The sequence below is a fragment of the Protopterus annectens genome, chromosome 14.part0 (assembly GCF_019279795.1).
Source record: "Protopterus annectens isolate FY-2018-M chromosome 14.part0, PAN1.0, whole genome shotgun sequence".
NCBI classification, from domain to species: domain Eukaryota; kingdom Metazoa; phylum Chordata; order Ceratodontiformes; family Protopteridae; genus Protopterus; species Protopterus annectens.
The window spans coordinates 1,135,241,054-1,135,255,483 of record NC_056748.1 but is presented as its reverse complement, the minus strand read 5'-3'; the positions used below and the strand labels follow the sequence as shown (position 1 = coordinate 1,135,255,483).

The window sequence follows — 14,430 nt, the reverse complement described above, 5'->3', positions numbered from 1 at the left end:
AGAAGGATATTTATTGCTCCTCTGCACACTGCCCTGGTTAGACTCCTTATAGAATATCATTCACTCTTTGGCATGCTTCTTGCCAGGCAAATAAAAAAAAACTTGAAGAAATGCAGAGATTCCTAAGTATATCAGACCTCAAATATCTTGGTTATCAGGAAAGGCTACAAGCACTGCCCCTGTACTCTGTGTTATATGGGCTCTTAAGGACAGACTTGTGTAATGCTTTCCTTACCATCAAGGACTCTATTATCTGAGACATCCTTTTTCTCAATATACCAAATAGTGCAGTCAACACTAGATCAATTCACATTGGGTGATAAACTAAACTAAATGGAGAGATAAGCTCATTACTTAGTGCCTTTCCTTGCATGTCAAGCAATGTCAGTCCATGTAGTCTTTCAAACACAGCTTAGACAAATGGGTGGATGCCCTAAAATACAATGCAAGACTTAAAGGCTTCCCTTCCTTGAAAATGTTGTTAGAGATTGAGAGAATAGTTATTGGCAAGGCATGCAAAAAATCTGGTAGACTAGTCCAGTATTTCCTATGATTCCTATGACTACCATAGCTGTAGATGTTTGAGTAGATTCATTGTTGTAGTACTGACTCTTGGGATTTCTTGCTCACAGGAGCTTTGAGGCTAGCATGCATACAAACTGAGGAAGAGCACTGGCCTGAAAGCTTTGTGCATTTTACATAAACAAGTTTGCTATTTATTATTACCTACCTAGCGTTTCTGATCACTGGATTTTACCTTCTCTTTGTGAATATTTTATGCCTGGGGTGACAGTTAACTTCAGAGCTGGTCCTAGCCATTTTTCCATGCATAGCCATAGCTCTCACTCTCCCTCTTTGGCCCAATAGGATTTCATCTTTTTCAACACCAGTAGCATAAGGGGTAGTCAACAACTTTAGTCTGGACCACACCCAAAACTGCTTATAGTCCAGAGCACAACCTGCTCAGTGCTAGAGCAACCTGGTTCCCAAGGGGCTACAGGAAGCATCTGGAGGAGAATCTATACAGGGAGGGGAGGAAGGTAAATATGGTACCCAACTCTCATCCCACCCGGATATGGATCAGAAGCAAGAGGAGATGGAGGGAGAGAACAGGTACCCCCAACAGTGAATCTACTTGAGCATGTACATGTATGCTAAGCTCCTAACAAGTTCACCGTGCTCTTCATAACTCTTGCTGCAGTACAGACTCTTGGGATGACTCTCAGAGCTGGTCAATGTAGGTGGATGGCGTGTAATAGCAACAGGAAACACCAACTCCTACAGGATTTTGGAGGCAAGCCCTGCCATGTCTGTAGTCCCTAAACTGTAATGCTTGGCAAAGGTGTGGAATAATGGCATGAATAGAGACCCTCCCAATACTGTTGAGGCATCCATGCTCCTATTAAAAGTGAGCCCTGACCAAAACAGGGACTTGTTTTCTATGATGCAGATATTAAAAGTCAATACAGTTACCAATCCACCTGGAAATGCTCTGCTCATAAGTTTCCTTTCTCTTCCCCTTTGGAAAGGCTACAAAAATGGTACGACTTTCTGTTTGTGTTCTATCCAGGTAATATCAGAGCTGCCTGGGTACATCAAAGGAATGCAAAACTTTTCTACAACTTCTGAGATGATGTGAAAACAACCTGCAGATATTTTGCTTGGTTTCGAGAGAGTTTCGTCATCACTTTATGCAATAATCCCACTTTCGTGCCCAAAGTGACCCTGTCCCTAAGACAAATCAAGAAAGGTTCTGTACGTGAGAGCCTACAGTTCAGAGATCTGTATAACAGAAGTCAACCTACCAATAAAGCAGTTTTCACACGCCAGCTTCTTGGTGGGGGCTGAAGCAGATGACAATGTGAGGTTTTCTAGCACAAACACAAAATAAAAACTAACAGTCTCCAAACAATGGTAAAACACGAAGAAATGATACTTAAAACCACGGTTAAACCAGAAGACAAGCCTCAAAGCAACTCTTTAGTGATAACTCTAGTGATAATGTAACTATTTCACACTTTCATCAATAGCAATAGACTTCTTCAGAAATAAATTACACAAAAAAATTGTGTTAGGAGGTGAAGGACAAACGGTTTGTTTTTTTAGATGTACACAAACTGGGACACCAGTAACAATAAATTTATAAGTAAATTCAATTGAAAGAGTACCTTTTCCAAAAGTAATCTTCACTACAGAAATAATCATCCTAACTATACAAAAAACAACATACCTAGAGGCCCGTTTATAAGAGCCTATAGCATGACAAGTGAAGACAATGACTTTTTGGAAGAGGTGAACTTCATTACTGTCTTGTTTAAAGAAAGAGGCTGTAGAGTAGAAATGTTAAATAAAAATGCTCAGGAAATTATTTCAAAGAGATGTGAACAATCTGAACCCATCTTAGTTAAAGGGTTTCAGCTGAAAGACAAGGGAAATTCCACAGGGGAAACAGCCAGGGCTAAATATGCCACAGAAATGTCTGTAGATAGCACTGATATCAGCCACATTATATCTAACAAGTGGAAGATTATAGAAAGGAATAGAGACCGAACTGACATCCTAGGTAAACAGCCTTTTTTGTTTATAAGAACGGTGACATTAAACAAATGCTACATGACCACACTAAAGTGGAGGCCCCACATACCAGCAAAAACAAGGGCACTTTTAATTAAGTGTGATACTTGTACTGCCTGGGGGTTTATATATGAAGGGCCCTACGTGATGTTAAAACATTTACAGTACACTACAGAAATACCTGGAAGATATACTTGCCAGACTAAAGGGATAGTAAACATAGCTTTTTGTTTAAGCTGTCCTAGTTACTATATAGGAATGAACAGCGGGAGGTTGGGCACTAAGATAAAAGAACATCTTTATGACATTAAAACAAAGAATGAAAATAATGCTGTATATAAGCAAACCGTTAAGTGCAATAATTATAAAAAGTTTATCTTTGCAGTGGTAGAACACATACCTTATGATTTAAGGAAAGGAAATTATAAAACTGGTGGAACAAAGAGAAACTGAATAGCAAGTAAGATTAGAATCAGACAAACCACCAGGTTTAAATGACACCATAAATATTAAATGTTTTCTGAACGACCTTAGGTTGGCTATAAGAGTTTAGAAGTTAAAGGGGCAATTAACATTGGAAGTGTTTTTAATTGCATGTTTATTGTGATTGGTTAACATGATTTTATTTTAAGTATTTAAGCTTATGTATTTTGTGCAATTTATTTCTGAAGAAGTCTATTGCTATTGACGAAAGCGTGAAATAAAGTCATATGATCACTAAAGGCTTGTCTTCTGGTTTAACTGCGGTTTTAAGCATCTTTTCTCGCACAAACTTTAAGTCCCATGGAGGAGCTAACTCTTTCCTTGGGGGCGGGGTTAAATGGGGGCTGCTCTTTAAAGAATTGCTTGATAGGCAGCCACAAGTATGCAGGAGGATGTAATGGCAGATAAGCAGATATAGCCAAGGCATGTACTTTGATAGAACCCTGCTTTGAAGAGATCTGACAGATGAGGACCAAAAAAAGTTGTGCTTGGATTGGCTGCTATTCCCTGTTCGGTCACCAATGGAAGAACCCTGTCTACTTAGCTACATCGGATTTCCTGGTGACAGGTTTTCTGACATCTCTAAAAATGTGTATAATATGTTCTAAGAAAACACATACTTGATGGAGATGTACACTAAATTATACATCCTGCCAACCTCAGGGTCCTCAGGTTGAGGGTATAACAACTAAGCCCTCTGCCCTGGGAAAGGAGGTCTACATTTTGGAGAAACAGTAGGGGTTCTTCCCCAGCCAGACTCAGTAGGAAGGAAAGGAGATTTCTAGCATACTTGGCCACCTTTTTTGGGTCCTTTTGCAGAACACCTTAACCTGTCTATTTTTTGGAAAAGTAGAAAGAGCTATTTTCTAACCTACTTGTGGGCCAAATCCAGAAAGACTTCTCTTTTTAGCATCCATTTGTTTGGATGTGATGAAGAATTCCTTAGTCTGTCTGCCAAGATTCTGTCCCGTCTGGGAATGTTCAGGGCCATTGGGGTCAGCCTTGAGTCCTAGCCCACCTCCCAATTCAACAGGGTAAGTAAGAGTGGATGGGGCATCCTTGTTTGCTTGTGTACCATACAACTGTAGGATCTATTTTGATCATCAGGGGTCTTAGATGCCATGTGTATCTGAAGGCTCTGATTGCTGGGATCACTACTACAGTAGTTTCCATTTGTGTGCCTCCTGGACATATGCTGGCCACAAACACCCTGCCCCATCAGATCCCCTGAGTGGGTACTCTAAGTAGTATCTGATTCATCTGTTGTCAGTACCTGGGATATCTGCATTCTGACGTTAGCTCCCTTGTTGATCAGTTTAATCACGGTCAACGATGAAAGCTCTATTTTAAGTAAGGAAGCAAAGGAATCCTTGTTTATAAGTAGTGGCAAGGCTGGCACCACCTATTCCTTGGGTACCTCTGGGGCTTCTTTATGTGCAGTCTAGCCAGAACCATTACAATAATGGATGATGAACAGCCAAGGAACCTGAGGATATGCTGTTGAGACTAGTAGCCTGGTTGAATTGTGGGGAGAGGAACAGGATTTTATCTGAAGGGAGAAAGCCCTTTTACCTCCAGAGTCCAATACAGCTCCCAGGAAGGTAACCAGAGTTCCACGAGTTAGCTGAGATTTCTGGAGGTTTAAGGATAGGACTACCCTCTGAAAGCAGTTCATGGTAATCACAATGCTTCTCTGTAGTGCCAGTAGAGGAGGTAGCCTGAATCAGGCTATCAGGTACATAAGGGTAGATGTGTATGCTCTTTGTCCTACGGAAGACAGTCACTATAGCCAGGTACTTTGCAAACACCCTGGGGCAGTAAACAAGCCAAAGGTAAGGTAGCAAACTGGCAATGGTAACCCCCTGCCTGGAATCTTGGGAAATGTCTTCCCAACTTATTGAAGTATTGAGGCACACTTCAGATGCAGTGTCACCATTAGGGCTCCTGGTAGAATCAAATGTAATGCTTTTTTACAAAGTCAGCATGCTGAGCTTTAAAACTGCCATGGATTTGTTAAAATTAAATACAACCTGAATGGGCCTCCAAGACCTTTATAGCTAGGAACATTCTGGAGTAAATCTCATTATTTTGTTTGTTTTCTTTTTGTGGTGCCAGTCACATGAATCCCTGTAGTAGGACACTTTCCTCTAGAAGAGCCACTGGATTCCTTTGTTATTTGGGTTGGGTTACCAATGAATATATATATTTTTTTAAATGCTAAGCTGTAGCCTCATCTTACTACCTTTAAGAACCATCTATCCTGCATTATTTCCCCCCACTGTTCTGAAAAGAATGAAAGCATGCCTCCTAATTTCATTGGAAAATGAGGGAAGAGGGCGGTGGGATTTCTGAGGAACTGAGGAATGGAGAGAGTTGGCTTCATTTTGGGTACCTGGGTCTTAGAATCACAAACTTTATCTCTGGATTTGCTTTCCACTTTCTGATAAACATTTCTTTTTTGTGATTTTACTTTGCTTGGGTGAGAAAGGCCAGCTTTTATATGGGTAGTTTCTGATGCATCTTGGTGGTGGGGATTGAGAGAGGTCTTTAACAGATTAGTTTTCCCTTCTACTCCGACTTTTTGAACACTTTTTCACCATGTGACCCAAAAAGGAGCTCCTTATGCAGAGGTAAATTAAAGAGTTCTGCCTTGACATGGTCCTCAACCATGTGTCCCTGACTAGAGACCCCACGGCAGCTGCCCTACAAGATGCATTTACTGCATCACAGCCACACTTCATGGATTGATAAGCAACCTGAGAACAAAGATTGCACAAGTCCTGTATCTTCTTCAGACTCCTATCCTGTATCCCCTTCTATTTTCTGTCACAATCATGCATGGATAAACTCCTGGTATTTGAGCATGTAAAACTAGCATTTGAAAGCCATAATGGCCATGGTACCTGAAGTGTATGTTTTTGTTCACCTAAAGTCAAAATCCTACTTTCTTGTTGTTTGTAATGGGATTCCTGGACCCACCACTGAGTTCCTGCAGATGTGCTTATGGGACTAATGGACTCTATAGAAGAGGTATGGCTTCTCAGTGGCAGGGAGTTGGGAGTCTGGCTGCAAGGATGAATCATAAAAATCATCATCCAGGATGCCATGGACTGAAAGTATGGGCAGGGCGGCCTATGCTCAGGTAGACTCGGAAATGTCTATACCTGACCTGGGCCTCAGAGAACTCGTCTCCAACTTGAAGGATTCCTTCTTTCTGGGAATGAAGCCTCCAAAGAACAGGTTCTCAGAGTCAAGGAAAGATACAGGAGAGAAATGATCAACATAAGATCAAAAGGGGATTCCTAGAGCAGGACATTTTCAGCCCCTGACTGTCTGGATTTCATAAAATCCTGCACCAGTATGAAGAAAAATCATGTGAAGTGACCAGAGAGCATTCCAGAGAGCCATCTCTAGGGCAAACAGATTACTGGTAACTTGGGTTTCATTCTGGGTGCAGAGTATGAGTGGAAGACCTCATACTGCAGGTGGCCAACCACAACCTGAATAAGGTCCACTTTGACCTCTTCTCTTACACAGATCTGAAGGATGCTGCTGTTACCCTCAGTCCCCAGCATTTTTGCACTGAGAGCTGGGGGGGGGGGGGGTCAGCAAAACAGCTCAGGACTACATCAAAAAGCTGGTTTTAGCTTTGTGAGGCTGTGGACATAGCCAACGATGTGGTAGCTTCTAAGGGAGGTAATACCAGAGGCCTTGGATTTCAGTCATCAGATCTGAGGGCTGTAAAAACACTTCATTGTTATTAAATATTTCTATGTGGGGGGGGGGGGGGGGGCAGTCAGGCACAAAAAATCTCAGCCTCCCAAATGCTCTTCTCACTAATGTACGTCTCCTTGCCCTTTGCCTTATGGAAAGGAGTGTTACTGCTGCTGCCTTTGGAAGGAATGTCTCTATGCTGCACTGTTTAGCATGTGCTGAATATCTCCAAGTGTCATTAGAGTCTGGACATTTGTTCAGCAGACTAAGTAATTTAAGCTGTTATTAAGGCAATGTGCAGAAACTTACAAGCTTGCTAAAAATCTGTGGCAAATGAAGCGCTCAACACCAGTGAAGCTTTTTTTCAGCTTGTGTGCTGAAAACTGCAGACGTACAAGTACTACATGAAAAAAACTTCAGGATAATTCATTTTTCTATCTGTTCTGTTAAAAAGGGGGTGTTGAAGTGTCTTCTATTATGCTGAAATGAAGCAGAGTTTTTTTTTCACAATGAAACAATAAGAGCTTAATACTGAAGTGAAAGGGTTTGATTTGTCCCTGAAAAAAAAAAATGGTCAGACTTAACTCATTTCCTCCAATGGAGTTCTGGAAGTTTGCACTGCAACTTTCAATGGGTGGAGCCTAAACTTTTTGATAAAATCAAATTATTCCCTCACATTTTAAACAAATGTTCATATCTCTGGGACCATAGGGGTTACTAAATAAGTGTAAAATGGCAAACTCTTCAGCACATAGTTATTTCTACAGTGATGGTATTTTTAGGTTCTAGGTCTTAAATTGGACTTTATAAATCACAACAAACATAGTAACTATTAAGACTGCAGTATGTGCAACCACTCAAATTATACACACACTGTCTACGGCATTTTATTCATCTGGATGAGTGCTTTCTTATGAGGCTAAGCAGTTCTGACTATGCTATTTGTTTGCAGAGATATTAAATTTATGACAATCTAAATTAATATAGTTTTGTTTGCCATTGTGTGAGCTTTAAGACGAAATCTTCTAATGCCTTGTATGTAGCATAGTTTTGGAATTATTAATGTAAATATGAAGCAGTGTTTGATGCCTAGAGGCGTCAGTAGGATATGTTTGAAAAACACTTGGTGTCTCTGGGCTGTAACGAGGTAATAAAAACTTCATTATACTGCATAAACTACATGGACTTGTACCTTACTTGCAAAGTATGAACTATGAAGGTTATTAGCGGCAACTTGGTTGCACAACACCTGCAATTTGTTTTATACAGCTTTTCTTGAAACAATGCTACCAAATGTTGAGTTCAAGTGGATTCCAAATATTACACATTTTTTTCAGTAGCAATTTCACAGTTATTCAGTTCTTTTGTAAGACTAATTTGTCTTAAGTGCCACACTCTTTTTGAAAAAAATCTTATGAAATGACTGCTACAATGCTGAAAAGTCATGTGGTGCTGTTAAGTACATTCCTTTGCTCTCAATATATACTAGGACTGCTTAACTTTAGTCTGAGGGCAGGGGTGCCATAAAACCTCTAAAATGTATTCATGCTGGTTTTCTGTGGCTAAATACCGCCAGCTTTTTCTCTGAATAGAGAATTCAAGTACATTTCAAATGGCTCAGTGATAAGTGTTAATCCCCCACAGCACTTGCTTAGTCAGTTTTGCTCTCAGCTGAGGTAACGTCTGTGCAAAGTCTGTGTGGTTTCCCTGGGCTAAGGTCTAGTGTTCCTCTAAACTACCTGTAGTAGGTGTGTGCCCCCCTGCTATAGGCCCGCGTTGTATCAGTGATTTGTCCCCTATCTTATACCCAGTGGGTGTTGAGATAGGTTCCTTCTTCATCAAACCCAGAATTGGCTGAAGGGGATATCTGAAAGCAAATGTACAGCACATCTCCATACTCACATGTAGACCTTTTGTGTTTAAAGTTTTAACGCTTTAGTTCTTCCATTCTTCCCTTCATTAATACATGTGAAGTATAACCTTCATCGTATAATATGCTATTCTACCTTCTAACCTTTCATTTTTTTGATCAATCTTTCTGTCTTTATTAACCTAACTGTATTACAATATTTAGCTCCATGACTATCAAAGTCAGCAAAGAACAGTTGTAAGAGATTCATCCCACAAAAACTGTCCATTATTCTAACAACTTGCATTAAACAAACATAAGGGAAACAAACACAGCTTTTAGGCTAAGGAGTGCAATATAAATTTTAATAAGATTTAACACCACTGGAAATATTAAACTACAGTACTTAAAATATACATATAGTGCTGCTCTGACACACCTCTCTCTGAACTTGCTGGATCTGTTTCTTCGCATCAGCAAACTTTTCTTTCAAGTCGGAATATTCTTCGTCCTTTACTCTGAGATTCAATCGAAGTGTCTGGATTTCTGAAGTATGTTCTGACTGCATGATCGTTAACCTTAAAATAAATAAATAAAGGTAGATTAACAGGAAATGGACAGATATATAGCCACAAGAGCTGAAATGTAGGGGCTGCAGTCCATAACTGCTATTTTTTTCTTCTGGTATCACCATCAGTCTAGTTTTTGGAACTTTCAACTCAGACACTCAAAGTGCACTTGCTCCATGCCAGCATACTACATTAATGTCACAAAGCCTCGCTAGAAGAGTATAACCAGCTCTTCTGCTCCCCAGTTTGAAACCCACGCATTAAGTACATTTGAAAAACCGAAATAAATTTTGTACTCGCCCAACTTATAACAGAGGTTATTCTACCAGCCAAATACAGTTACAGGAGCAGAGTAACAAGCATTCACTGCAGAGAACCTTCTAACAGGTCAGCTGATACAGCAAGTAAATATGCTTAAATTCCTGAATTTAAAGGTTCTTCTTAAAGGAAAATCCACCTTATAACTAAAAAAAACTTACTGTTTCACTGTTTCCAGAACTATTTTAACGCAAACTCACTGACGGCTTCTTATAGAATTTTAATGTTTTCTGAAAAATGGCTGCCAGTGGGGCCCACCATATCAATGTGACTTTGTTTTTCTTCAAAACTTTCTTTTTCCCATAATCCATTTAAGTTGGCTTTATAGGAGTTCTGCAACATATAAGAACGTAATGGAGTATTCCCATATTATTGACATATAATGGGATTAGGGTCCAACCTAACACACTCATAATGGGCGACTTTAACTACCCCTCCATTAACTGAGAAAACTACTCATGTACCAATACACTTGCCCAACATTTCCTGGAATTCATTAATTCCAATGCCCTGGACCAGCTAGTTCTTACCCCCACTAGAGGTAGCAACATCCTTGATCTGGTCATTACTAACATGAGCGACCATTGCTCTACACCAAAAGTCAACTTCTCCCTGGATAGATCCAACCACAAACTAATCACCTTGGAAATCCCCCCCACCCCCACAAAGGTACCCACCACGAAAACCTTCTCCAACGCTAACTTTGGGTTCCTAAAAACAGAGGTGGCTGACTTCACGGTACCCATGCAAATGGAGAATAGTTGCATGACTGCCAAGTCATACACCAATGCACTGTACGAGCACGTACAAAAATGCATGGATCTCGCCATACCCAATCGAGCCAAGACACACTCCTCCAAAAAAGAAGGAAGCCAATCTGGTGGTCCCCTGCCATAAACAAACTCTACAACAGGAGGAGGAAACTGATGCGGAATAAGGTGAAGTCCCAAGACTGGAAAAACTCCCTTATCAGCCTCAACAAAAAGCTGAGATGCCTCATCAAATCCTCTAAAGCTAGCAATGAAAACAGAATTGCAGAAGATAGTAGTAAAGGCAACCACAAGGCCTTCTATAGTTATGTAAAGAATCTCCACGGCAATACCCAGATTTGCTCCGAGCCACTGCACAATGGTACCTTCTATACAGAGCCAACAGATACTGCCAGTATACTGGCTGACAGATTCAGTGCCAACTTTACCCACCAAAGGACCAATCACAATACCAGTAGATTGCCAGGCACCCAGTACTACTGCTGCACAGGTTAAAACAGCACTGAGGCCAAGAATACAGCTTCTATGGGACCTGACAATATCCCTGGCTGTGTTCTACATGAACTACAAAGTGAACTGGCATCTCACCTGTGTGCCCTGTTCAATCACAGACTCACCTCAGGCTTTGTCCCTACTGAATGGCACACTGCTACAGTCATCCCTCTCCACAAGGAAGGAGCGGCTACAGACCCTTGGAACTATCACCTCATTAGCTTGACGAGTCTGATATGCAAAGCTACTGAATGCATCATCATGGACCTAATAAACAAGGATATAGGAAATCTCCAAACTCTGGATCCCACGCAGTTTGGTTTTGTGAAGGGTAGATCATGCCTGCTCAACTTGGTCGACTTCTTTGAGTCAGTTACCAGAGCTGTGGATGAAGGCAAAGTGGTTCATACAGCCTATCTTGACCTGGCCAAGGTCTTTGATACCATTCCCCACTTAGAAATCATAGAAAAAAAAACTCACTAAGTTAGGTATCAACCCCTATATCACTAGGTGGGTTGCAAACTGGCTCACAGATAGAACCCACAGTGTGAAATAGCTGACTCCAAGTCAGACCAGTCACGAGTGGACTCCCACAGGGCTCAGTCCTGGGTCCTGTCCTGTTTGGTATCTACTTCTCTGAAGTCCAGGCCAGCACGAAGGGACTCTGGCTGACAAATTTCGCAGGTGATTGTAAGTTGGGAGCTATTATTAACTCCCTAAGTGAAGGCCTCACTGAGACAAACGACTGGTGTCAGAACCATGGCATTAAGCTCAATGCCAAAAAATGTGTAGTCATCCCTTTGGGAAAAACCCAGTTCCCATGAATTACCACATCGATGGTAGTCCACTGAGCACACAAGGTGTTAAGAGAGATCTGGGAACATGGGGTGACAGCAACCTCTCCTTTGACCACCACACTGCCACTGTGGTCAGAAAGTCCTTCTATGTGGCACATCTCATTACTAAGGGTTTTGCATCCAAGAAAAAAGAGGTATTTGTCTCCCTCTACTCTTCCCTCATTAGGCCAGTCATTGAGTACAATGCCCCACTTGGCGTGTACCTCACTAGACACCTGCAACAAATGGAGAGGCCGCAAAAGTACCTCACAAAGAGGATCCTAGGCCGTAAACACTTGTCCTATATGGGCAGACCCAAAAAACTCCAACTATTCTCTGTCTCATATCGCCTACTTAGAGGTGATCTCTGCTTGACTTACAAAGCCATGTTTGACCCAGCTGTTAGAAATGCTACATCTAAAGAAATCCCAATCCCTCCGCATTACACGCTCAAGACCTCAACCTCATTACCACAATCAGCAGAATGTGCTGGAGGGACACGTTCATAACACAGAGACTTGCCCATGCTATGGAATAGACTTCCCATACATGTCAAACAGAGCACCTCACTGGCCTTCTTCAAGAGAAATCTTGATGAGTCGATGGGAAATAGAAAATTCATCCTGGGGATCACTCCAGTGGTTCTACTTGACAGAGGCACTGGGAACTAAAGTTGAGTGGCACAATGCCAGGGTAATCCTATGGGCTAGGCTTGTAAAGGCTCCAGGGCCATTAGCCTAGAACACACCTATGAACCTATTAGTGTCAGTCACTGTCATCTTATATACTGTCCTTAACAGGATTGTTTCTTTCATTTTTTTTATAGCCCTCATTTGTGTGCGTCTTGGGGATTAACGGCATACAAAGGAGTTACACAGCTGCAACCAAACAAGTAGCTAAATTGCAGGCCTTTATTCAAAGTATCTTTTAGTAGTCCAACATGAATTGACACTCCCCTCCCCTCACACTTTAGTAAATGTGCTGTCAATATACAAGAAAAAATATTTTCTGACTTTCCTCTAAATGTCACAGACATCTGTAATGCTACATTTAAGTCATCTTAAATGTTAGTCATAAAAACAAGTATTTAAAGCTTAGCATTTCAATGTTGTGATGCTGCCTATATAAATTTGTCAAAAGAGATGACAACTGCCTTTGAACCATTGACTGATCTAATTGCTCTGTTTTACTATGGCATGGCTACAATGGAAGCAGCTGTGAATTAGTTTAAGTTATCTTCCTCTCTGCAATAAAGACAGTGGAAAACAGTTTCACACCTCTCTCATTTTCACAGCAGCTGCTGACACCAGCAGGACTGATTACCCATTTAAGACTGTCAGCTGTACATGACTACAAATTGCTCTCTGTGATATGTCATACAGGTGTAGACAAATTCCTCTGCAAATTATGTGAGAATTTAAGCATAAAGACAAAGTGGGTAGTCTTTCTCTTTGATTCCAAGGCAAAGAAAAGTACAAGGAGGTTTCTGGAACTTGCACAATACTGGAACCATACTGGAAGAAGAAAAGCAACTTAAGAGTGGAGTTAAACTGTAGAAGGTGAAGTTTTCCTTAAAGGATAACTGCTGGGAAGAATCCCAATCAGTAAAACCTATTCCTCTGTCTCTAAGCAATTAGATCAGGATTTACCCATGGTAGGTGTTGTTTGATCATAAGGGCGAAGCCCGAGTAATTAAACAAAGCCATCCATGAATAAATCCTGATATATCCACACACAGGAGTGGATTATTGCTATTATACAATGACATTATGTTTAAGAAAGAAATTGCTTACCTTTCTGCAATAATGTCTGTATAATGGCACAGTCTTCTTCCACATTGTCTTCTGTGGGTTGATGCACTGCAGCACAAGCGTATGGGACTTGCGTTCCTACACTTGCACACTACATCAGTGTAGTGCAGGAGAAGCAATGGAGAAAAAAGAGAATGTCTTTTTTACGTTTAAAAAGTCAGGATTTTATAAGGACAAGTGGAGAAATACAAGGAAGATCAAGTATGTTTCGGTTTCTTTAGTTTTGCAGAACATCGCTGATATTTCTTGTATTTTGCTGTCCCCCAACATATGCCAGTAGAAAGTCTGGCTACTCAATGGCACTTCAGCAGCTGGACTTTTTTCATTTGGTATATGCTTGATTTACAACTAGCATGCTGATTGGTCTGTCCAATCAGCATGCTCGTTTTTGAAAAGCAATGAGCACTGATTGTATAAAAGATAAGAGCCTGTGAAAGACCTAAATGGTAAAGGGACAGCTGGTAGAGTATGGAGTAAGCCAGATGTCAGAAAATCCCAATTTCTTACACCCTTGTCCAAGCAAAAGTGCTTTGTAAAGGTGTGAAATGGTGACCAAGCAGATGTTGCGCAAATGGCTTCAAAGGCTACAGTCTTGAAACAGGCATGGCACTGGAAGCAGCCACACTACCAGCAGAGTGGTCATTGACAGTATTACCCAAATGGTGGATAGCCTGATAATGGAAAAAGACAATTCAATTAGCAAATGACTTGGATAAAGTTTGTTTAGCAGCAACTTTACACAATTCAAAGGAGACTTCTGTCTTGTCTTCCTGAAATCATGTACATAAAATACATCATTCTGATGAGAAATAAAATAATAAATACACTGAAATGGTGATCTATCTTATTACAATAAAATCAAAGTAACGTCATAAGGATTTTTGTGTGTCCAGAGAAAATATTTTTCTTTTTTTTTTCAATCTTTTTCTGTACCAAACAAATGGCAGAGGACTACATTTTCCTATGTGATAAAGAGACCTGTCTCCAAAATTATCTTGGTCAGGCAGGTCTTTT

At 40.8% G+C, this 14,430-nt stretch overlaps 1 protein-coding gene across 5 annotated transcripts in view; it reads right to left on the bottom strand.

Annotated features, from left to right (window-relative positions):
- Positions 1-14,430, bottom strand: part of KIF20B (kinesin family member 20B) — a 1,912,547-nt gene that overhangs the window by 709,003 nt on the left and 1,189,114 nt on the right. For all 5 annotated transcript variants that reach the window (XM_044056921.1, XM_044056924.1, XM_044056926.1 and 2 more), the window contains exon 21: positions 9,060-9,198. In XM_044056921.1, the coding sequence (XP_043912856.1) occupies positions 9,060-9,198 (139 nt within the window). The remainder of the gene's footprint in view (positions 1-9,059; positions 9,199-14,430) is intronic.